Source organism: Gorilla gorilla, chromosome 13 (assembly GCF_029281585.2).
Source record: "Gorilla gorilla gorilla isolate KB3781 chromosome 13, NHGRI_mGorGor1-v2.1_pri, whole genome shotgun sequence".
Lineage (NCBI taxonomy): Eukaryota > Metazoa > Chordata > Mammalia > Primates > Hominidae > Gorilla > Gorilla gorilla.
In genome coordinates, this window is record NC_073237.2 from 93,843,871 (window position 1) to 93,867,383 (window position 23,513).

The following is a 23,513-nucleotide window of genomic DNA, read 5'->3' on the forward strand; positions in this document are numbered from 1 at the left end:
CTGGATCTCACTCCGTCACCCAGGCTGGAATGCAGTGGCGGGAACATGGCTCACTGCAGCCTCGACCTCCTGGGCTAAAGCGATCCTCCCACCTCAGCCTTCTGAGTAGCTGGGACTATAGGTGCTGCACGACCACACCCAGCTAATTTTTGTATTTTTTGTAGAGGCGGGATCTCACTGTGTTGCCCAGGCTGGTCTCAGACTCCTGGGCTCAAGCAATCCTCTCACCTCAGCCTCCCAAAGTGCTAAGATTACAAGCATGAGCCACTGCACCCAGCCTTATACATGAGTTTTTAGGAGACACAATATAACTCATCACACTGATTCTATGCACAGTACTACATTTAGCCAAGCTGGAGGACAATAGAGCTCGAGGTCCTGCTGTCCCTCCTAGCTCAGCAGAGGCAGTGTGGTGGAGTAGAGAGCACCCTCGGACTGATGTCAGGGGTCCTGAGTCAAGCCCTAGGCCATCCCTTAGTTTTTTCACTAATAAAAATGTTTTAATTAAAAGACCTATTAGTATCCAAGAAGATCTTCACGGTATAAAAAAGGGGGGGAAAAAAAGTGTGTGTGGAGAGGCTCAGATGAGTTAACAGGTCTGAAAATGTCATGGTTATGGGAAGTAGCAGAGACAGGGTCCAAACACACAGGGTCCAAACGCGTTGGGTGTCATCTGTGAAATGGGAAATGAACAGTAGGCTTCTCCAGCAAGAGAGAGCAGTCTAGGAAGCAGCAGAGGTGAACCCTGGTCCCCAGGGTCCTGCTGGCAAACCAATTCTTCCCTCTGAACCGGCTCCCTCTGGGGGGAAATGGGGGCTCTGGACTAGGCAGTCCCCTGGCCACGCCATTGGGTGACTCCGCAGAGAAGGTCTGTGCCAGCAGACCTGAGTTTAAATGTGGATCGGCTGCTTCCTAGTAGTGTCGTTTGGGTAAGTCACTTAATCTCTCTAAGTCCTTCTCTATAAAATGGGGATAATAGTAAATATCTACCTCACAGGTTAAATGAGAAAGTCCTTGTGAAGTACTGAACACACAGCTTGATATGCAGTAGTAAAAGTTAGCTATTTCTATGAACTACTTTTTGTAAGGATTGAATGAGATGGTGTAGGTGAGGGGCCTGTATGCAGTAGGTGCTCAATTAACCACCGATACTCCCCTGCCCCTTTTAAACTCAGTTTTGGCAGAGTTTCCAGCATTCATGATTCCCTCTGGGGTGTAGGGTGAAGGGTGGAGAGTTACACAGAAAAGTATTTGAACTCCTTAAAGAATAACATTGTTTTCAGGCACTCATAAGCCATTTATAATTGCCCATTTACTTGTAATTAATGTCCATGCCAATTATAACCAATTACAATTCATTAACTTACATGCTTTCAGGACTTTACCTTGCACAGTTTTATTAGAGAATTAGCCAAACTTAGTATAGTATTCCACCATAGTAATGATTATCCTGGCAATTCATAAAATGTACCCAGGCCGCTGTGTGAATGATGAGCCTCCATTTGCTCTGAGAGAGCAAATCTGAGACGGGTCTTTCTAAGGTTCTTGTCTTTCTGGTAGGTATTAATCAGCACAGAAATTCAGGAGACACAGACAAGTTCTTCCACGATGTCGTACAGACGAGAACTAGAGAAATACCGTGACCTGGATGAAGATGAAATCCTTGGAGCCCTAACAGAGGAAGAGCTGAGGACCCTGGAAAATGAGCTGGATGAGCTGGACCCTGATGTGAGTAGGTGCTAAAGGGAAGCACATTGTCACTAGTGAGGGGACCTGGGGAGGGACAGGTGGATGCTTCCTAAAGCCACCACTTCCTTTTTCCTTCCATGGCAATGACATTGGAATAACTTTGCCTTTGCAGATTTTTCTTTTAATGTGTTGTATTAGGGTTCTCCAGAGAAAGAGAGAACCAATAGGGTGTGTGTGTGTGTGTGTGTGTGTGTGTGTGTATGTGTGTGTGTGTGTGTGTAGAGACAGAGAGAGAAGGGGAGAGAGAGATTTGTTATAAGGCTTTAGCTTGCAAGGCTATAGAGACCAGCAAGATCTGCAGTTGCTAAGGTGGAGACCCAGGAGAGCCAATGGCATAGTTCCAATACAAATACAAATAACCAGCAGGCCGAAGACCCAGGAAGAGTTGGGTCTGGGAAAAGATGTTTTAGTTTGAATCTGAAGGCAGAAAAAAGCCAATGTCCCAGCTCAAGGCAGTCAGGCAGGAGGAAATTCCCACCTACTTGGAGGAGGGTCAGCTTTTTTTCCCTACTCAGGTCTTCAACTGATTGGATGCCCGCCCCCCGCCGCCATATCAGGGGGAACAATCTGTGTTACTCAGTCTACTGATTCAAATATTGGTCTCATCCAGAAACACCCTCACAGACACACCCAGAAAAATATTTGACCAAATGTCTGAGCATCCCATGGCCAAGTCAAGTTGACACCCAAAATTAACCATCACAGTCTACCCCTTGTCAACTTGGCACACACATACATCTCTTTAAACCACACTTAATTTCCAAATAAAGACAGTAATGATGTCATAATTCTGCCTAACATGATACAACTATCCTGGCTACAATGGAAAACACACTATCACCTTCCCCAGAAGAGGAGGTAAAGTCCATGAGTGATGTTTATTCTTCTCCTTGCTGTCCTGTAACTTAAATATTATAATGTAAAATTAATGATACTTAAATCCTATTATACAAAGCCAATACACCAATAACAGTAAAGTCGGTATCAAACAATCTTGTGTTACATGATAAGGGAATAAGGGAGGGAAAAAGCAAAGATATTTGCTACACACACACACACAATACAAGTGTTCATAAAATAAGGAGGAAGTACTCATGACAATTACAGTCTTCATTTCTGTAACTACTCAGATAGTTGTAGCTGGTATTTATAACTACCCTGTTTCATTACCCATTCTTTGCCTTTAGCAAGCACCTCAGCTGGTTGTGGTTCTTTACCCGATGGGGTGACCTAAGCTTTCATTTCTGAAAGGCCTAGGCCATTAGTAGTCCTGCCTGGATTAGTTTGTTGTAGTTTTCCATTGACCCTAATCACAGGGCATGGTAATACTAAAAAACGCCCTAAGGGCTCTCCTGTATCCAGACATACTTTCTTACCTCCCTTGTGCAATAGCTATCCAATTTCTCCTTGGTAGTCAGCATCTGTCACCCCAGCCAGCCCAGTAACTCACTTCTTTGCTCATTGATTCAGAGTCATGAGGAGCCCAAAGTGGCCTGGTGGCAGTTTTAACTTCCAGTTTAATGGAATTGTTGTGTCTCCTAGTGGAACTTTCGTCCTTTGAAACTAAGACTTCTAGGCCAGCAGACCACAGGGTCATGGGAACAATGAACAAAAGTTTTGCTAGTGCGTCACTAGGAGTAATGATGAGTGGTGCCACTCCTATTTCCAATCTTGATTCCCTGACCCATGAATCCTAGCTATGGGAGAAATGGCATCCGCAATTGCCCACTGATTCAGAGCATATACAGCCTTCTGGAGAATGTTGCCCCGGCCTGTAAGGTGTGGCCACCTAGCTGGCACTGTAACTGAGTCTTCAAAAGGCCGTTACCCCATTATATCGAGCCAGCAGCTTCAGGATGGTGGAGAACATGTGTCATGGAATGAATGAGCTGAGAAATAAAGGGCCAGAATAATTCTTCTCATTTAATGTTTGATGTTTTATCATTGCATTTCATAGTTGGCACATTTAGAAGTGTGTTTAATACTCAGAATTCATCCCTTCAGTCAGGGTACACAGTGTCAAGAGTCAAAAGTCTCTTTGGTTGTGTATGTGGTTTAGCAAGTCACACTAGAACTATGAGCATGGGCATAGAGGGGTTCGTAGGTGGCCTCCTAGACAGGGGTCTTTATCCTACAGCTATATCCCAGGCACCCAGGTCAATAACCAGCACAGAGAAGGTAGATAATCAAAGTTACTGAACTGAGTAAATGTTCCATGTTATATATTTTTAATTAAAAATGGAATGTATCACACCCTTTTTTTAAACCAGCCATTGCTCAACTCTGGTTTAATAGTGATCCATAAAGAAAACACTTCAATCTCACTCACCCAGAGATGGTCACTGCTAACATCCCGGGAGCACAGTTCGATGGAAAAATGCAGGACTAGAAGTTAGGTGTTTCGCTTCCAATCCCAACCCTGTCTCTTCCACTCCATGTGACCTTGGACCAAGCTGCCATCCTTCCTAGACCTCAATGTCCCCAGCCATGGAATAGCAGAGTTGGTTGGTCATTTTCAGGGTTAAGCTAACCTGACTTACAATCTGGTCTTATACCCAGGTGTGATTAAGTGGCTTCATTCCAGATAACTCAGAATCCTTGCCTAGGGCTCTTGGGTCCCAGGCCCCATAGAATTACACATCTCTCCAGCAGTGTGTCCTCCTCTTCCTGATATTCACGACCTTCCCCTGCCTGCCACGAGACGATGGTTTCCTGATGAGGCTGCTCAAGTTGATCAAAAGTCGGCATTGGTGGAAAGAGCCTTGCATTTCTTTCTTCCCCCGCATCATCTCTCCCCATTAGCCTGTGTTTCAGTAAAAACAAGCCATGTAGGCAAGAAAAAAATCAAGCTGCAAGATTATTCTGTTCTAATTCTATCCTAGATCACTGTCACACAGAATTCCAAGAACAAACAACTTTATAAAGGGAGAACAAAAGAGGCATGTAGCCACTTCCAGTTAACTCAATAAATGTGACTCGGTTACCTGCCGAGCACTGTGCTGGGCACCAACAGGGCAGCCTGGCTGGGACTCTGCCTTTCAGGAGCACAGGCTGGTGGGGACACAGGCATAATACACTGGGCTTGACACAGAGCAGATAGGAAGCTGTGCCAGGAGATTAACTCTTACTGGTGCAAGGCATCACAGAGCAGGTGATACTGGAACTGAGCCCTGGATTTTTTTAATTCCATGACGAGTGAGGGCCTTTGAGAAAGGCCGCAAGGAGAGTGTTGTGTAGGGAAGGAACTGGGGATGGGAATCTTAGTGTGGTTTCTGTGGAGGGTCAGATGCGACTAGAAAGAGGGGTTGGGATAGATAATGTGGGGGAAGAGGGGGCGGCAAGGCAGACTGACGGGTTTAGACTTTGCTCAGTGGGTTCAGGGAGCCCTTGAGGGTCAGAGACTCAGAGGGGTTTTGGGAGCTGATGCTGGGGACACATGGACTGGAGGGGTGTCAGGGAGATGGGTGAGAGGTGGGAGGCGCTCCCGCGGGGGAATCTTTGCCATTCCCAGGGAGAAGTACACCTGAGGGCCCTGCAGGCCTTTTGGGCTGTTTGAGTTGCCCTGAGCTGCTGCATGGGGATGAGGTTAGGTCAGGCTGTGACTGCAAATAAGGCAGGTGATGACAAGGGTCAGAGCCAAGCGACAGACCTGGGGGTGGAGGGGGACAGATGGAGGAGGCCTCGCAGAACCCAAAGTACATCCACCAGCAACTGCATTCTGTTTCACCCCCAAACTGGCAAAGAGCTCCCACAGGTCTGCCACCCTACGTATCAGAGCATCCAGCCTCAGCAGCAAATACCCAGGGCCCTGCAGCTCTCACACAGCCAACTCTCCCGCCCAGGTGATTAGCAGGGAAGGGACACTCCACTTGTGCTACTGGAGGGACAGGGCACCTGGGGCTCAGCTTGCTGACGGTCGCAGGACCCAGGCAGGCACGGAGACTCGGATTTCAAACAGGCTCCAGAGTGTGTGCACCTCCCACTCTGGCAGGAGAAAAGTAATTGAGCACAGGGGTGTGGGAGCAGGCATGGGCCATCTGAGACCTGAGATTCTCAGACCACTGTGGTTTCCCAGTTGGCATTTTCAAAGACCCCTTTCTCTCTCAGTTCAAAGAAAAGAGAAGAGAAACCAGAGAGAGGATAGGAGATAATGGAGGCCAGTGAGTTTCTGTCCCAGCCACACAATTGACCCCTTCATTAAGATCAGCTCTGTTACCTGATTTGCAAGACAGTATGTGAGCTTCGAAAAGGCCTGGAGGGCCTCCCTTCTTTTGGAGAGCACAAACATTCCAGTTCTAGTTTCACCCTCCCTTGGCCCATGCTCTGAAATCACAGCACAGGGAGAGGCCAAAGATATGCAGACAATGAGAGACTCCTAGCCAGCCAGCAGGTGTCTGCCCCTCCCACGGCTTCAGAGCAGGAGCAGAGCCCAGAGAGGGGAAAGCACTTGCTCTAGGTCACACATCCAAGCAGAACCAGATCAGAACCCTGGTCCCTTGGCACCTAGGCCACTGCCCTCTCTGTTATAGTCCATATTCCTCCTGTTTTTGTTTAATGAGTGCTTAGATGGCACTCACTATGTGCAGGTGCTGTTCTAAGGAATTTGAAAATATTAACTTATTTGACCATCATCATGATCCTAGGAGGCAGGCCCTGTTATCATCCCCATTTTACAGATGAGGAAACTGAGAGGTGAAGTAACTTGTCCAAAGTCCCACAACTAGGCGATGGCAGAGCCACTGCGTGTGGGTCTGGAGTCCACGACGTAGCCATGCCACTCCAAGGCCTCATGGGAGTGTTCAGGGAGAGAGTTTAGACTGCAGATGTGCTCTGGTTTTGTGGTTGGGGGTCGCTGTAGGAAAATAATCCCTCTTTTTTCTGGGAAAGAGCCTGAGGTGCAGAAGTCCAGGTTCCAGTCCTGGCTCTGCTCTGGACTTGGGTACGTGATTTTCCTTCTTTGGATCTCAATTTTCCTGTCTGTAAAATGGATACAGTCAGCCTAGATGGCCTTGGAAGCCCCCTCTAGCTCTAACCACATATGATTTCTTTGAACCATTCCTGGCTGTCTTAGTACCTGAATTCAACAAACACTTCAAGGGGTGACATTTCTGGTTATGCAATTGTTAAGCCCCAGTGTCATGTGACAGAATGGAGTACGAGGACTTGGAAAGCAGCTCTGTTTGCAGCAGAGGATTCCAAACTTGTGCACATTAAAAAAAAAAAAAAAGTCCCCAAAACTTTCTATCTCTCACTCTGGAAAAACTCGAGCTTATCATGAGATTGTTGCACTTGGACTCCCTCGGGAAAGGAATGCTTCATGTGCTAAAAGTATCCGCTGTTGACTGATTCCCCAGAGGATCTGCCCTTTCTCGTCTCTCTGGAGTTAAGTGGATGCTGCTCTGAAGCAGAGCCAGCTCCTCAGTTCAGATTGCCTTTGTACCAGGCAGTGGGGGCAACACAGAGAGAGGTTTTGAGAATGACAAGTCATCGTGACTTCTGCAGGGAGCAGTGTACAGTTTTCATATGAGTAATAGACACTCAATACTTCCTGGGTGTGCCATGAGCAAAGCCCTACGTGGATTATCTCATTTAGTCCTCTGGGAGGGTTCAGTCATTAGTCCCATTTTAAAGATGGAGAAGCTGAGGCTTAGAGATATAAAGTAACCTGCCCAGGATGCAATCTGAGCGGTGCTGGGATTCCAACCTAGACAGTCTTGGCCCAGTAACCTGTGCTGTTAACCCTGGGAGCACCTCTGAGGCTAGCCCAGAAGGAAACTCAGAGAGCAGATTGGGGAATTATGCATAAATTGTTATTTCCAACTTGATTTCTTTTGAAGTTGTTATGTTATTTTCACAATAAATACTAATCTTTCAAGAAAAGAAGAATCCACCAACACAAGGAATTTAACTGTAAATATGGATTGTTAATGAGGCTTTGGGGAAAGGCAGAACATTTTTTAAACTGTCTCAGTAAAAGGCTCAAAATATTCGCAGGGAGAAGATGGTAAAGATAATTCAACCTTATAAAGAAATTGGGTCCTAAGAGTTGATTTTAAAGTCAGCTGTCAGGAATCTGTGACACAATATAACCATAGAAACAATAATGGAAAACAACAGACCCTCTGCAAAGCCTGAATAATAATAACGATGATTTTCTACTGAGGAGTTTTTTTTTTTTTTTTTGAGACAGAGTCTTGCTCTGTCGCCCAGGCTGGAGTGCAGTGGCATGATCTTGGCTCACTGCAAGCCCCGCCTCCCGGGTCCACGCCATTCTCCTTCCTTAGCCTCCCGAGTAGCTGGGACTACAGGCGCCCGCCACCAAGCCTGTCTATTTTTTTTTTGTATTTTTAGTAGAGACGGGGTTTCACCGTGTTAGCCAGGATAGTCTCGATCTCCTGACCTCATGATCCACCTGCCTCAGCCTCCCAAAGTGCTGGGATTACAGGTGTGAGCCACCGTGCCCGGCTTTTTTTTTTTTAGGACAGTTTCACTGTTGTTGCCCAGATTGGAGTGCAATGGCGTGATCTCAGCTCATTGTGACTTCCGCCTCCTAGGTTCAAGTGATTCTCCTGCCTCAGCCTCCCAAGTGGCTGGACTTACAGGCGCACATCACCATGCCCAGCTAATTTTTGTATTTTTAGTAGAGATGGGGTTTCACCATGTTGGCCAGGCTGGTCTTGAACTCCTGACCTTAGGTGATCCACCCCCCCCCGCCCCCCCTTGGCCTCCCAAAGTGCTGGGATTACAGATGTGATCCACTGCACCTGGCCTCTGCTAAGGTGTTCTTACATGCCAGGTGCTATGCTAAGCATTTTATGGGCATCATTTCATAAAATAGTTACAAGGATCTTACAAGATTGATCCTCATAGGATGAGGTTTAATGTCATTCTGTAGATAAAGAAATAGGTTCCCAGAATCACACAGCTATTAAGTGATAGAATTCAGACAGACCCTGCTTTCCTTAGTCCATAATGTGTCAAGAGTTCTGAGAACAGGCTGGGTGTGGTGGCTCATGCCTATAATGTCAGCACTTTTTGGGGCCAAGGCAGGCGGATCACTTGAGGTCAGGAGTTCAAAACCAGCCTGGCCAACATAGAGAAACCCTGTCTCTACTTAAAATACAAAAATTAGCTAGGCGTGGTGGTGCGCAACTGTAATCCCAGCTACTTGGGAGGCTGAGGCAGGAGAATTGTTCGGACCTTGGAGGCGGAGGTTGCAGTGAGCCAAGATCATGCCACTGCACTCCAGCCTGGGTGACAGAGCAAGACTCCATCTCAAAAACAGAGTTCTGAGAACAAAGGGCCATGAATTGCAGGACGAAATATGGAAAACAGAATTGGAGAATCCCAGAGCTCCAAGGACACTTAGAAATCATCCAACAGTACCCCACCCCAGGCATCTACATACGCGGTACCGGTAGAGAAAGCCTGATTTTGGAGTCTGTCCTGGACACACTTGGTGTTTTATGTATTTCATCAAATCCTCATACCCATCCTGTGAGGTGTCATTATTACCATTTCACTGATGAGACATCCAAGCATCAACAAAACCCTGAAGTGGAAAGAGGGGAAAGGACTCGTTCAAGGTCACACAGCAAGTCAGCAGCAGAGCCAAGGTGCCCACCTGGTACTTCCTGTCACTCCACATGGCTTCCCATCAGACGATCATAAAATCCTCCCTACTTGTGCCCCAAATCATATCCTTTAAGGCAAAGACACTCTTGCCATCCAGGAAGCAGCCAAGTTTGATCCACAGGGCTGTGATTCTCCTTTGTAACACAAACCGGCAGAATCGCAAGCCCAGGACAGAAGTAAACAGTTGAAATGGAAAGAAATAAATCTCTCCTCTAAAAATAGGCACACATCCTTAGAAACACTGCTGGCTGTGCACAGAGCCGAGGATGGGCCTGGTGGGGTGAGGGCAAGTCAGGCCAGGCATCTGTGTGTCCCCACCCTACCCTCTGCCCTCTGGACCCATGACCACCTCTCCCAACCCCTCCTCTGGCTGGGGAACCTCCTCGACCTGGAACCCCTCACTTCCTCACATTTTTCAAGGCTTGACCTTTCCTCCCCTCCCTCGGGAAGCCTTTTAGACTCTTTCACCTTCACACCCCTAGCACAGCACCTGCTCCACCCTGACGACACTGAGCTGTTTCCTTTTTGATTTTGACATGTTGAATAGGAAACATTTTAAACACATAGGAGAGTACAGTATATACCTATTTTCTCATCATCTGAATATAGCAAATGTTAAAATTTTGCCTTATTTGGTTCTGATCATTCTTAAAAAAAAAAGAAATCACTACAGATAAAATTTAAACCCTGCCTTTCTGTCTCCCTTTCTATTCATCATCTCTGCCACTCTACTGAGCACTTTCTATTGGGAGGCAGCAAACCAAGTATCCACAACGTCATGTAAGTGACCTACATGAAGGAAGGAAGATGGGTCAGTTTTCTTGAGCCATGTGGTCATCTTGGCTTATCTATTACTTTCTCACTTTATAAAGGTATGTGTATGTAAGAAAATTTTCACTTACCATTTACATTTTCAGAACTAAAAGCAACAGCAAAACCAGTGCTATGTAGTAACTGACCTTGGCCTCTGTGTCAGAGACAACAGGGAGTGGTGGGGACTGAGGCAAATGGGAGTTTGTCTAAAGGGCTCAGCATTTTCAGCTCAATTGTTGCCAGTATGAGAGTGCAGACCTGGTATTGCCACATCACCTAATGTTTCCAGAGATGTTGGAAATCTGGATTTTTAAAAAATGTATGAGCTCCTTACTTTAAAATGCTGACAGCTCATTTAAATGCACAGACCAAACAAACCCAACCAAGTGTTAGCATTTAATTGGCCTGTAGGCCTCTCAGTTTGCAGCTCTGGTTCTACCTCCTGTGGCAGGTGTTTGTTTTAGCATAAAAAATAGACACATACACAAACATATACATGTGTGATTAGATGAAAAGCACCTAGCCCAGTGCCTGGCACATGGTGGTCCTTAATAAATGTGAGCCTGAGTGTATGATTTGTCCACTAGAATCTAAGTTTTTTGAGACTGGGAACCATATTGTATGGCCACAGATACAGTGCAGCCAGGTATAGTTGTGCAAGTTGGACACTGTACTCCAGGAGACACTGTTCACATAGACTAGAGAGTGAATAATGTCCTTGGCTTAGTGCAGTGCACAACCTGCACAACCAGATGTGACTGCCCTGACAGACCACCTCCATAATGCAGTGTCTGTTCAGTTGAATGAAAGTGAATGATCATACCCAGTGATGGTAAAACTGAATAGCAAGAAGCTGCTTCCATATGGAGTTTAAACCTTTATTCTGATGTTTCAAGATAAAAGGGCTCTGGACCCTCATTTTACAGATGGGGGATCCAAAACCAGAGAGCACCAGTGCCCTGTCTGTGGCCTCACAGCCCTGGGCTGAGAACCCAGGTTATCAGGTAGGGTGCAGCTTCGCTACAAGTAACAGAGACTCAGAATAATGTGATTTGTGCAGTGTTTTATCCATCCCTCAAGTAAAAGTCCACAGGTAGGCAATCTAGGGCTGGGATGGAGCTCAGCTCCCCAGACTTCTCAGAGTCCTAGACTTTGTCCAGCTCATCTTTCTGCCATTCCTAAGGTGTAGCCCTATAGCCATAATAGCCACATTCCAGGCATCCAAATAGAGGAAAAGGGATGGGGAGGGGGGAGGGATAAAAGAAAGGAGAAAAGCCATGATTCAAGTCCCTTTTAAGGAAAGTTACCAGAAATTGCCACTGGACATTTCTCATATCATTGCCTGGAACTTAATTATATGACTCAACCTAGCTGCAAGGGAGCCTGTGAAGTGTATCCTTTAATCTGAGCAGACAAGAGCTCAACTAAAAAATGGAGGCTTTCTTTTATTGCTAAAGAAGGGGAAGCTTGAATCAGGGACGATTTGGAGTCTGTCACTGTGGGTTCACTAGTGTGATGGCCTGATGTTCTGCTCTGCTGAAAGCCCTGAGATGGATTGAGAGGAGTTGGCAGGACTTTAACCAAATCCAGGCCCTCAAAGTAAACATTATATATCACTCTCTAGCTTGGCATTTCCCAAAACCCACGACAGTGAACCTTGGTCTCATCCTAGACACTCCCCAACTCTGACATCTTTCATAATATGTCCCTCTCCCCAAAACCCAGTTGGGGACAGCAGCTGGGTGGAAAAGCCAATGGCTTGGGACAGCAGGTGCAACATGGGCCTGAAGGGAGTCCAAGTCATACAATCCTGTTCCCAGCTGGAGCATCGGTGTTGTGTGACTGGACAACTCAGACCACATTCTCTTAGCACTCATGGCTTGGTGCTGGGGATTCAGAGAAAACTAAGATATATCCCAGCTGGTCCTTGAAGGGCACCCAGTATCCTTGGGGAGAGAGATACAGCATAGATATGCTCCACAGAGTAAGATGAGCATTATTCAAGAACTGGCAAGATGCCTAGGGGAGTTTGGAGCAAGATTCACCAGATCAGTTTGGAGAATCCTGCAAAGGCTGAACAGGGTGCCCAAGGGAAGGGCTTTGAAAGATGAATGCAGGGGAGCTGGAGTGACAGAATTCCAGGTGGAAGGCACAGCCTTGAGCAAAGGCATGGCAGTGGGAGAGTGCAGGGCGTGGCTGTGGAATATGGAGCAGCCTAGAGTGGCTAGAACATGGGCTACTTGATGAAGGGAAGAGGCTCAGGAGGCTGGAGAGGTGGGAGTAGGGTGGAGTCAAATCATGAAAAGCTCTTCATGCCTGGCTGATGAATTGGTCAAGAATTCATAGGTCAGGGAAGTTGGTGAGCATCTCCGAGTATGCTGGGAAGTGATGTGGTCAGGTATACATGTCGGTGGAGTCTAAGGAGCAGAGGTGGAGAGGCCTGAAGCAGGAAACCAGCCAGGAGGCTTCTCTGCTGGTCCCGGCAAGACTCACGAGGGCTGGAACGAGGGTGATGCCCACGGAAGGAGACATTTCGGAACACTGCAGCCTCAGACCCTAATGCCTCCCCTAGCAGGCCATGCCGCCCTCATCTGCTGGGCCTCTGCTGCACTGTGCTTTCTCTCTCCCTGCGATGCCCCTCCACTCCCTCTCTTCACCTGGCTGGCTCTTCCCTGGTCCCTCAGACTCAGTTCAGGACCACCTCCTCCAGGAAGCCCAGGGCTGAGTAAGGTGACCACACCACTGAGATGTGTATATCTCCCCTGTGGCTGTGAGCCCCTCTGGGCTGGGATCGTACCGTCATTGTCTCAGGATACCCAGTCCCCAGCACAACAGGAACATGGAACATTTTCCCTGCGCATGAGGCAGAAAAGGAGGATTTGGAGAAAGTCAGGGAGGGAAGGTTTGTCCCCACCTTGTATATCAGAGAGAGACTGTGCTGCTATGACAAATAGGTACCACCACAAGCAATTATTGGGTTTCAGCTACAGGAGTGCCTTTGGACGTCGGCATTAATGCCCTGTAAAGTTGACTGGGGAAATGGCAGCTATTGAGTTTCACCAGCCCTGCATCAAGGTCAGGGCAGCTGAGCCAAAGGCCTAGCTCTTTGTGGAGAGAAAGCAAAGAGAGGGAGGAAGAGTCCCAGAGTGTGTGTGTTAGGGCAGAGGCTGTGTGTGGAGGGGGTGGGGCTCTTAGAGGTTTGGATCCTGCTGGTCCCTTTGTAACGTCAAGACGCTGTGACTGAGGCAAGAGTTGGCTCACCCTGCTGCCCCTGCCACACTCTCAAGCTAAAGTATGTGAGAAGAGCGCTCCACTGCATCATTTCCAGTGGGATCTGGAAGCTGCTGGACAGTAATGCAAAGGCAGAACTCTGTATATTGGGATGGGACCATAAGTGCCTAAGTTTTTCATAAGGAGAAACAGACCTGGCAGATAACTGGAAAATAAAACCCTCAAGGCCAGTTAAAAACTTTTGTTTTCCAGTCAAATCCCTTGTAAAAGGCAACTAGGGGAGTTGCTGGCCTGTGATAGGTTTGGCCTGGCCTGGCCTGATGTGGAGGCAGGTGGGCGTCTAGGGCACGCTTAGGTTAAATTGTTTGAAATGGGAGGAGGGAAGAGGAGTCAGCTGGAAGTTCAAAAAGTGAGGCCACTTTGGTTTCACTCCTACCCCGGGACAATTACTCAATGCCCCTGGGCCTCGGTTTCTCCATGTGTAAACTGAGACTCATTTGATAAGCAGGGGAGTGGAGAGCTGGCTTTCTAACACTTGGGGAGGAGACCTGGCTCTCACGTGCGGCCACATCTGGTTTCCAGGATCTGTTCCCAGAGGACGGCAGTCAGGTGGGATGGAAAATTTTCTGTGGGATGGAAGTCAAGAGTCCTGGGCTCTCGGTCCAGCGTATGACTTCAGGCAAGGCCCCTCCCTTCCCCGGCCCTTGGCTTCTTCCAGTCCCTGATAAGGAGGTTTTACCACCTGTCCTGTCCTCTTCCAAGAAGCTGTGTGTAATTCAGTCACAGAATAGGAACCTGGGACCACCAGAGCCCAGACCCAGGGGTCACGTTTTGCATTCCCTTGTTCTTAGATATAGCTGATGTATTTGGGAAAAGTGATAAAAAATTCCTTGTTTTTTGTCACTGTGAGGAACCAGGTTAAGGGGTTTTGCATGGTTTTATGCATGGTGAGCCACCAGTCTGAAGATAGTTATATAGATCCTTGACCATGCTAATATATATATATGCTAATTATATACAGTGTCATTTTTATGTAAGCTCAGGCTTCCCAGCTATAAGGCTAACAAGCTATGTGACTTTGGGCCAGTGACTTCAGTTTTCTATGCCTCAGTTTCCCCACTGGAAAATGAAAAAAATCATTGGTCTAGAGGATCTTTTAGGGCTTTGTATTTCCGAGCTGCCAGGAGTCTATGATCCTTTTAATGCATTGTGTGTGTTCACGCATGTGTGCATGCATGCATGTGCACATCTGTGTGCATGTCTGCACATGTGTGATCATGTGTGTGCCTGTGTGTGCGTGTATATGTACGTGTGTGTGCATGTGTGTTGCCTATGTGTGCACATCTGAACAAGCCCACAAGGTTCTAGCCAGGATGGCTTCTCACGTAGCCCTATCTATAGCAACGATAACTGTGCAGATACTTGATATTTAGCTTTACTGGCACCTGTTTGCAGGGTGTTAGAGCTCCTAACAGCACAGTTAAGGATCTGTCCAAGTTTCCATTGTCCTTTGAACAACTGGACTCCAGAATGTGGGTGTGAAAATTAGACTGCGATGTTAGCCTGCCAAGCTGCACATCCGAGTTATAATTCTACAACATTTAAGGTGAAGTCACCATTTTAAAAATCAGGAGTTGGGAACTGCACACAGGAAAAGTGGCCTAATTTCCACCTCTATAGTCATTTTCAAGAACAAATTAAACTTTGTATTTTCAAAATTTTAAAAATTCTAAATTTAAAACCTATGTGTATACCTCTTGCTTTCGCTAGCCCAACACCTGATATGGTCAGGATACACAGTAAATATTTGAGAAATAAATGAATGAATATTTTGGCTTTCTTACTTGGAATCTTAGTTTGCTAGGAACCTTAGATCAGATGTGGCATAATGGCAGTTTATGGGCTGAGTCTGCCTTGCAGATATCTTTTATTTGGCCTGAACATTGTTATTAAAATATCTGGACTACGTGTCAATATTTTAAAATCAAGAGGTTTCACACAAAACTGAGCAGATCTAATAACAACATCCACATTCCTACATGTCAACAGTCCGCTGGAGCTGGGTAGTGTGGAGGCATGAACGCTCTAGTATGCCCCAGTCCCCACCACTCCCAGGTAACTCACAGCTATTATATAATTTTAGCCTAAGATCAGAGATAATCTAGAATTTCCTCCTCCTTAAAACCTGCGCTAAATTTCCTGTCAGGTAATGATAAAAAGATCATCCAGGTATTAGTCACTGACCTCCTCAGATGAGCAAATTTCCAATTGTTAAATAAGGACATAAAGATATCCTCAGATTCCTATATACAAATCTCACAACCTGTCTTTGGGGTAAGGATGTTTGTGTGACAAGTGCATGTGACTTTCAGTGCCTCTAATGAATTGACGGCTGCTTTGGTGGAGTCAGATTGATGCTTCCCTTTGAACTAACTACAAAAAAAAAGCACTTGCCCAGCAAATTTATCCTGTGCACATTTTAAGATTGAGATATAAATTCCTTACAGGTTAAATGAGTTCAATTTCCCACAGGCACCATGAAAGTGTACCTTTAAATGTAATGTATAGGCTTGTTATAGATTCTTCTTTGCTATTCAGTAAAGTAGACCTTCCCCTCCCTTTAGGATCTTGATTACCATGTGTTTAGTAAATAACTATGTGTAATTAAGATTTTTCTCTAGGCCGGGCGCGGTGGCTCATGCCTGTAATCCCAGCACTTTGGGAGGCCAAGGTGGGTGGATCACGAGGTCAGGAGTTCGACACCAGCCTGGCCAACACAGTGAAACCCTATCTCTACTAAAAATACAAAAAAAAAAAAAAAAATTAGCCGGGCATGGTGGCATGCACCTGTCATCCCAGCTACTCAGGAGGCTGAGGCAGGAGAATCACTTGAACCCGGGAGGTGGAGGTTGCAGTGAGCTGAGATAGCACCACTGCACTCCAGCCTGGGCAGCACAGCCAGACTCCATCTCAAAAACAAAACAAACAAACAAACAAACAAAACAGATCAACAAAGAAAAACTTTTCTCTAATTTTACTCTACTTTCTCCATTCACCTCTCATCTCCCTGGTTACTCCAATTTTTTTAATTTCTCTTTATGGGGTCATAGCCCTACATGTTAACACACTACCTGGACACATAGCATTCATTTAGCAGATGTTTATTGAATGAATAAGAAATAAGAGAATGAGAGGTGCTTTTCTATGCATACATGATCACCAAATACTCTCCTGGCCAGAGCCAACAACAGAATGGTTGTGGGAACTCTTTTCCTCACCTATCGAGTAGCCCGGGTGTGAGAGTCAGTATTAGGTTCTAATAATCATGAGAGCTCTATGGTGATATTTTCAGGTTCATTTAACTTCTCCACAAGTAATTTACATAATAAGGTAAATCACATTGTAAAACAGGCACCATTTGAAATTTGGCCAGCTCTAGCCTGGCCAGTCTCAGCAGCACCGTGAACCACTGGCACATGAAGAGCCCTCTGGCCTCAGCATTCCATGACCATTTGGTGCAGTTACTGCATTAGCCACTTTTATCATTCTCCCATAGATGACATATGCCATTTAAAAAATAACAGCTTTTTTGAGATACAATTCACATAGCGTACAATCATCCACTTAAAGTTCACCATTCAGCCTGGGTGAGGTGGCTCACGCCTGTAATCCCAGCACTTTGGGAGGCCGAGGCGGGCGGATCACGAGGTCAGGAGATCGAGACCATCCTGGCTAACATGGTGAAACCCCGTCTCTACTAAAAATACAAAAAATTAGCCGAGCGTGGTGGCAGGCGCCTGTAGTCCCAGCTACTCAGGAGGCTGAGGCAGGAGAATGGCGTGAACCTGGAGGTGGGGAGCGGAGCTTGCAGTGAATCGAGATCACGCCACTGCACTCCAGCCTGGGCAACAGAGTGAGACTCTGTCTCAAAAAAAAAAAAAAAAAGAAAAGAAAAGAAAAAAGAAAAAGAAAAAAAATGCACCATTCATTGGTTTGTTCTTTTAGCATATTCACAGAGTCATATAACCATCATGATCAATTTTAGAACATTTTCATCACCTCAAAAAGAAACCTCATGCCCATTAGCTGTCACTCTCCATCTCCCTTCAACCTTCCCAGCTGTATTAGCCTGTTTAGGCTGCTCTAACAAAATACCACAGACTAGGTGGCTTAAACAACAGAGACTTATTTTTGCACAATTCCGGAGGCTTAGAAGTCCCAGATCAGGGTCTTGAGGGGTTAGTTTCTGGTAAAGACTTTCTTGCTGGCTTACAGACAACAGCTTCTCTCTGTGTGTTCTCATGGTGACTGGTTGGGGAAGGAGGTGTTGCAGCAGCTCTCTGGTATCTCTTCTTATAGGGACACCAATCCTATCAGATCAGGGTTCCACCCGTATGACCTCATTTGACTTTAATTATCTCCTTACAGGCCCTGTCTCCAGTTATAGTCACTCAGGGGGTGAGGGCTTCAACATATGAATTGGAGGCACACATTCCAGTCCATAACACCAGCCCTAGGCAACCACTAATCTACTTTCTGTCTCTACAGATTTGACTGTTCCGTACGTTTCATATATTGTATGGAATTGTATAATACATGGCCTTTTGTATCTGGCTTCTTACACTTAGTATGATGTTTTCAAGGGTCATTCACGTTGTAGTACTATGTTTTTTTTCACAGCTGATAATATTCAATTGTATGGATATACCACATTTGTCTTATCCATTCATTAGCTGGTGAACATTAGACTTGTTCGTACTTTTGTTATTATGAATAATGCTGTTATAAATGTTCGTGTACAAGCATTTGGGTGGACATACATCTGCTCCATCATATGGTAACTTTATGTTTAACTTTTTGAGAAATTGAAAGGGTTGTATCATTTTACATTCCTACCAGCAGTGTATGAGAGTTCTAGTTTCTCTATATTCTCATCAGTACTTATTATCTGTGTTTTTTTATTATTGCCATCCTGCTGGCTGTGAAATGGTATCTCATTCTGGATTTGATTTGCATTTCCCTAATGGATAATAATATTGAGCATTTTTTCATGAGCTTTTTGGCCATTTTTATATAATCTTTGGAAAAATGTCTATCCAGATCACTTGCCCATTTTAAAAAATTTATTTATTTTTATTTTTATTTTTTTGAGATGGAGCTCTGTCACCCAGGCTGGAGTGCATTGGCACAATCTCAGCTCACTGCAATCTCTGCCTCCTAAGTTCAAATGATCCTCCCACCTTAGCCTCACGTGTAGCTGGGACTGCAGATGTGCGCCACCATGCCCGGCTAATTTTTGTATTTTTAGTAGAGATGGGGTTTCGCCATGTTGGCCAGGCTGGTCTGGAACTCCTGACCTCAGGTGATCTGCCTGCTTCAGCCTCCCAAAAGTGCTGAGATTACAGGCATGGGCCACTGTGTCCAGGCACTTGACCATTTTTATTTTTTATTTTTTAATTTTAATTTTTTTTTTTTGAGACAGTCTCGCTCTGTTGATCAGGCTGGAGTCTAGCGGCATGATCTCAGCTCACTGCAACCTCTGCCTCCTGAGTTCAAACAAATTTCACGTCTCAGCCTCCTGAGTAGCTGGGATTACAGGCATGCACCACCACGCCCGGCTAATTTTTGTATTTTTAGTGGAGACAGGGTTTCACCATGTTGGCCAGGCTGGTCTTGAACTCCTGACCTCAGGTGACCCACCCACCTTGGCCTCCCAAAGTGCTGGGATTACAGGTGTGAGTCACCACGCCTGGCCCATTTTTAAATTGGGTTATTTGTCATATATTATTGAGTTGTAAGAGATTTTTATGTATTCCAGATATGAAACTCTTACGAGATACATGATTTACAAATATTTCCTCCCAATCTGTGGTTTGTCTTCTCACTAGTGTCCTTCGCAGCACAAATGTTTTTAATTTTAATGAAGTCCAAGTAATCTACTTTTTTATTTTGTTGCTTATTGCTTTGATATCTTATCTAAGAAACCATTGCCTAATCCAGAATCAGAAGGATTTACGCCTATGTTTTCTTCCAAATGTTTTATAGTTTAGTTCTTATATCTAGGTCTTTGATTCACTTTGAGTTTTTATATATAATGGGAGATCACATGCTGTTTTTGAAAACGAGTTAAAGTGGTAAACAATCAGGAGTTTAAAAATATGCATCTATCTTTGGTTTTACTGACAATCATGTGATATTTTGTTAAACATACCATTTAATAGAAAGAAAACAAACTTTAACCTCTAATGAGGCTGATATTCTCAATATTTACTTTAAAAATGTGATAAGCTTAGAGTTATTAGAAAAGGCCTTTGACATTTTTGTTTTTACAAATCAACTGCTTTCAATAAAGACTTGAATAAATGAAGCCATATTTTTATGTTATGTAAATAATATTTTTGAAATACATTAAAAAATCTTTATTATATAACATGTTATAATTATATGGCTTTTTGTTTAATGCAGTGGCTCTCAATCAGGGGCAATTTTGCCCCTCAAAGGAAATTTGGTGGTTGGGCATGGAGGCTAATGCCTATAATTCCAGCACTTTGGGAGGCCGAGGCTGGTGGATCACCTGAGGTCAGGAGTTCAAGACCAGCCTGACCAACATGGTGAAACCCCGCCTCTACTAGAAATACAAACATTAGCCGGGCATGGTGGTGGGCATCTATAGTCCCAGCTACTGGGGAGGCTGAGACAGAATTGCTTGAACCCGGGAGGCAGAGGTTGCAGTGAGCCGAGATCACGCCACTGCACTCCAGCCTGGGCAACAAAGTGAGACTCCAACTCAAAAAAAAAAAAAAAAGGAAGAAAATAAAAGAAATGTGGCAATGTTTGGAGACATTTTTGGTTGTCACAACTGGGGGCAGTGCTACTAGCATCTAGGAGATAGAGAGCAGAAAGGCTGCTAAACAATCTCCAGTGGGTAGAGTGGCCTCCACAACAAGGAAGTGTCCAGCCCAGAATGTCAGTTGTGCTGAGGTTGAGAAACTCTGCTTTAACTAAATCCGTGGCCTCTACCAGATAGATTCGAAAAGAGATGAGAGTTTGCAAACCCTTCTCCCCTCAGTTACAACCCCTGAATTTCTTCTATCGCAATACTTAGCCTTTCTGGGGCCAGAACATGCCCCAGCATCTTACTGCCATTAAAACCCTTTATGGTAATGAAAATCTGTAGGCCTTCCCTGTGCGGATCCTTAAGAAGCATGAGCACTTGCTTTCACTGCTTAATTCATTTTATAATTGTGTGTTTTAGTTTTTTGAATTTATATTTGGATAATACATTCCCTGTTAAACATACATATTTGCGTAACCTAATCTCCTATTAACGTATATTTTACCTGATTATATAACAATAGAAGGGATCATAAGTAATAATTTTTGACCATTTACTATGTTAGGCACTGTGCTGAGCACACTTTCTGCATTATCTAGTTTAATTTTCTCAACCACTCTATGAGAGAGCAACTCTCATTATTCACATTTTACAGCCATGGAAACTGAGGCACAATGAGATTTAGGGGACTTGCCCAAGATTGTGTAGTTGGATCATTATTACTCCAAGTCAGGGCTTAAGCCTGATGTAGGGTCAACTGTGAAGTGCAGGCATGTCACAAAGACTTTGGATTATTCATTATGGGTAGTCACACATTGACGTTTGCAGGGCAGTGAGGTATTGTCTCACTCTCTTGCATCACCGTAAGCTCCCTGCTGTGGAAGAGAAGGCGTGGGCACACACAGCTAGCTACAGGAAGTCCCATCAAACCTGGGACATGCCCACAGAAGCATGGCTCACCTGGGAGCATCACCTGTCCTGCCTATCATGGTGGACAATATCTGAGAACTGCTGCTTAAGGAAAACTGGGATGTGTGGAGCATCACTTATGTTCCTGATGCCCCCCACCCCAAAGTCAGTCAGGCCTTGATTTTCTACCTACTGTCCTCTCATAAAAAGCTCCAACTCCCGGTGTCTCTTTTGATCTGTGGCCTAAATCTGTCTGCAAGTACACCAGCACCACCTGCCAAGCCCGTTATCTGTCTGTCCGGGCTCTGTGCTGGGTGGGCCCTGCTCACTTACAGCCCTCCCAGAGGCAGGATCACACCCCAGTCTCCTGATCTTACAGCCACGACTCTTACTGAAACAGCATTGTGGTGTTATGCATAGTACACCTTTTAAAAAATGATGCATTAGTTAGGCCAGATGTGGTGGTTCATGCCTGTAATCCCAGGGCTTAGGAAGGCCGAGGTGGGTGGATCATGAGGTCAGGAGTTCAAGACCAGCCTAGCCAATATGGTGAAGCCCTGTCTTTACTAAAAATACAAAAATTAGCCAGGTGTGGTGGCATGTGCCTGTAGTCCCAGCTACTCGGGAGGCTGAGGCAGAAGAATTGCTTGAACCCGGGAGACGGAGGTTGCATTGAGCCAAGATCACACCACTGCACTCCAGCCTTGGTGACAGAGAAAGACTCTGTCTCAAAAAAAAAAGTAAAAAAAATTAAAAAGATTCCTTAAACAGTAGTATTCCCTCCCAAGCTGTATCCCTCTATGTGCCACGCATACAGTGATCTTCATATGCCTGATAACATTCCCCTCACAGAGGCGGCTTTCAGAAAAGGATATGGAGTTTGTGACAGTGACTGAAGATATGCATTTTAATGGTACAAAGATTGGAAGTGGGGCTGGGAACGGTAATCCCAGCACTTTGGGAGGCCGAGGCAGGCAGATCACTTGAGGTCGGGAGTTCGAGATCAGCCTGGCCAATATGGTGAAACGCTGTCTCTATTAAAAATACAAAAAATTAGCCGGGCGTGGTGTCGGGCACCTGTAATCCCAGCCACTCAGGAGGCTGAGGCAGGAGAATCGCTTGAACCTGGGAGGCAGAGGTTACAGTGAGCTGAGATCGCGCCACTGCATTCCAGCCTGGGCGCAACAGAGCGAGAGTCCATCTCAAAAAAAAAAAAAAAAGGTTGGAGGTGGAATGACTCTTCAGTTTAGTCAGTTTGAGGGTGCATATCTTTTGGGTGATGTTCTGCCCATACCAGCCACCCATGTATTCCCCTAGCTCTGCAAATGCAGGGAACAGGGAGCACACAACGATTAGAAATGATCATCCTCCTCCCGTAAATCCGAAGAAGAACCCTGGTTTTTGTTCTAGATCTGTCCTGAAATTCCTTGGGCAAATCTTTCCTTGCTCCGTGCCTCAGTTCCCCTAATGGGAGAGTGTGTGCACTGATGATCTCTAAGCATCCTTGCAGCTATAAACTTCTTTGACTCCCTAAGGTACTGGGGGCTGAGTTAAAGTGAAGCCCATGAGGATAACTCCAATCCCCCCAATAGGAATCTGCTTTAGCAGTAAGCCCACACCTAGAAGCCTGCTTATGTTTGAAGAAGAGAAGGGAACAATTGGTTGATGTTATGTTTCTTGAGACACCCATCTCCAGGGACGACGTTCAAAATATTTAACCACCAGTGTGTTGTGAGCACAGACCCGTCAGGAGGTTAGAAGGCAGCGGGTAGGGCCAGCAGGGACTGTGGCCAGAGAGCATGCCCCGTCCTCCTCTTAGCTCTGCAGGGCACTGCTCACCTCGCTGCTTTCCTGGGCCTTTCTCCAGCTTTTTTTTTTGGTCTGCCTCTTCCTGCCTGATTCTCCATCCAGGGCCCCAGCTTAACCCCCTTTTGGCTTCTCTCTCCGGAGCCACCTGATACTCAACTCAACTCCTGTGAATATCTTTATGCATCCAAACAACAACTCAATCATATTCATCACTCAGCAGATGCTCTTTCAGTGCCTTCTGTGCTCAGACTGGAGTCGGCTGCCTTGACCCCTCACCTCCTCTCCTTCAAAAATGTTAGAGGCAGGGATGGGCTGGAGGATTGAGACCTGAGTCCTAGCCTCTCTCTGCCCCTTGTCTGCCTTTGACCTTGGACAAGTCCCTCCCTGTCCTGGGGTTTCAGATTCCTTACATGTAAAACAAGGAACACCATGGATTCCATGAGCTCTGAGGTCCCTTCTGTTCGATGATGAGTTTCTGGAGAAGTGCAAGTCTTCAGCAGCTGACCACTCTCTCTTTCTCTCTCTCTCTTTC

The 23,513-nt window shown here is 45.7% G+C and overlaps 1 protein-coding gene across 2 annotated transcripts in view; it reads left to right on the forward strand.

Moving 5' to 3' along the window:
* Positions 1-23,513, forward strand: part of TMOD1 (tropomodulin 1) — a 95,871-nt gene that overhangs the window by 20,990 nt on the left and 51,368 nt on the right. For both annotated transcript variants that reach the window (XM_055350025.2, XM_031014874.3), the window contains exon 2: positions 1,561-1,728. In XM_055350025.2, the coding sequence (XP_055206000.1) occupies positions 1,609-1,728 (120 nt within the window). In that variant the 5' untranslated portion in view covers positions 1,561-1,608. The remainder of the gene's footprint in view (positions 1-1,560; positions 1,729-23,513) is intronic.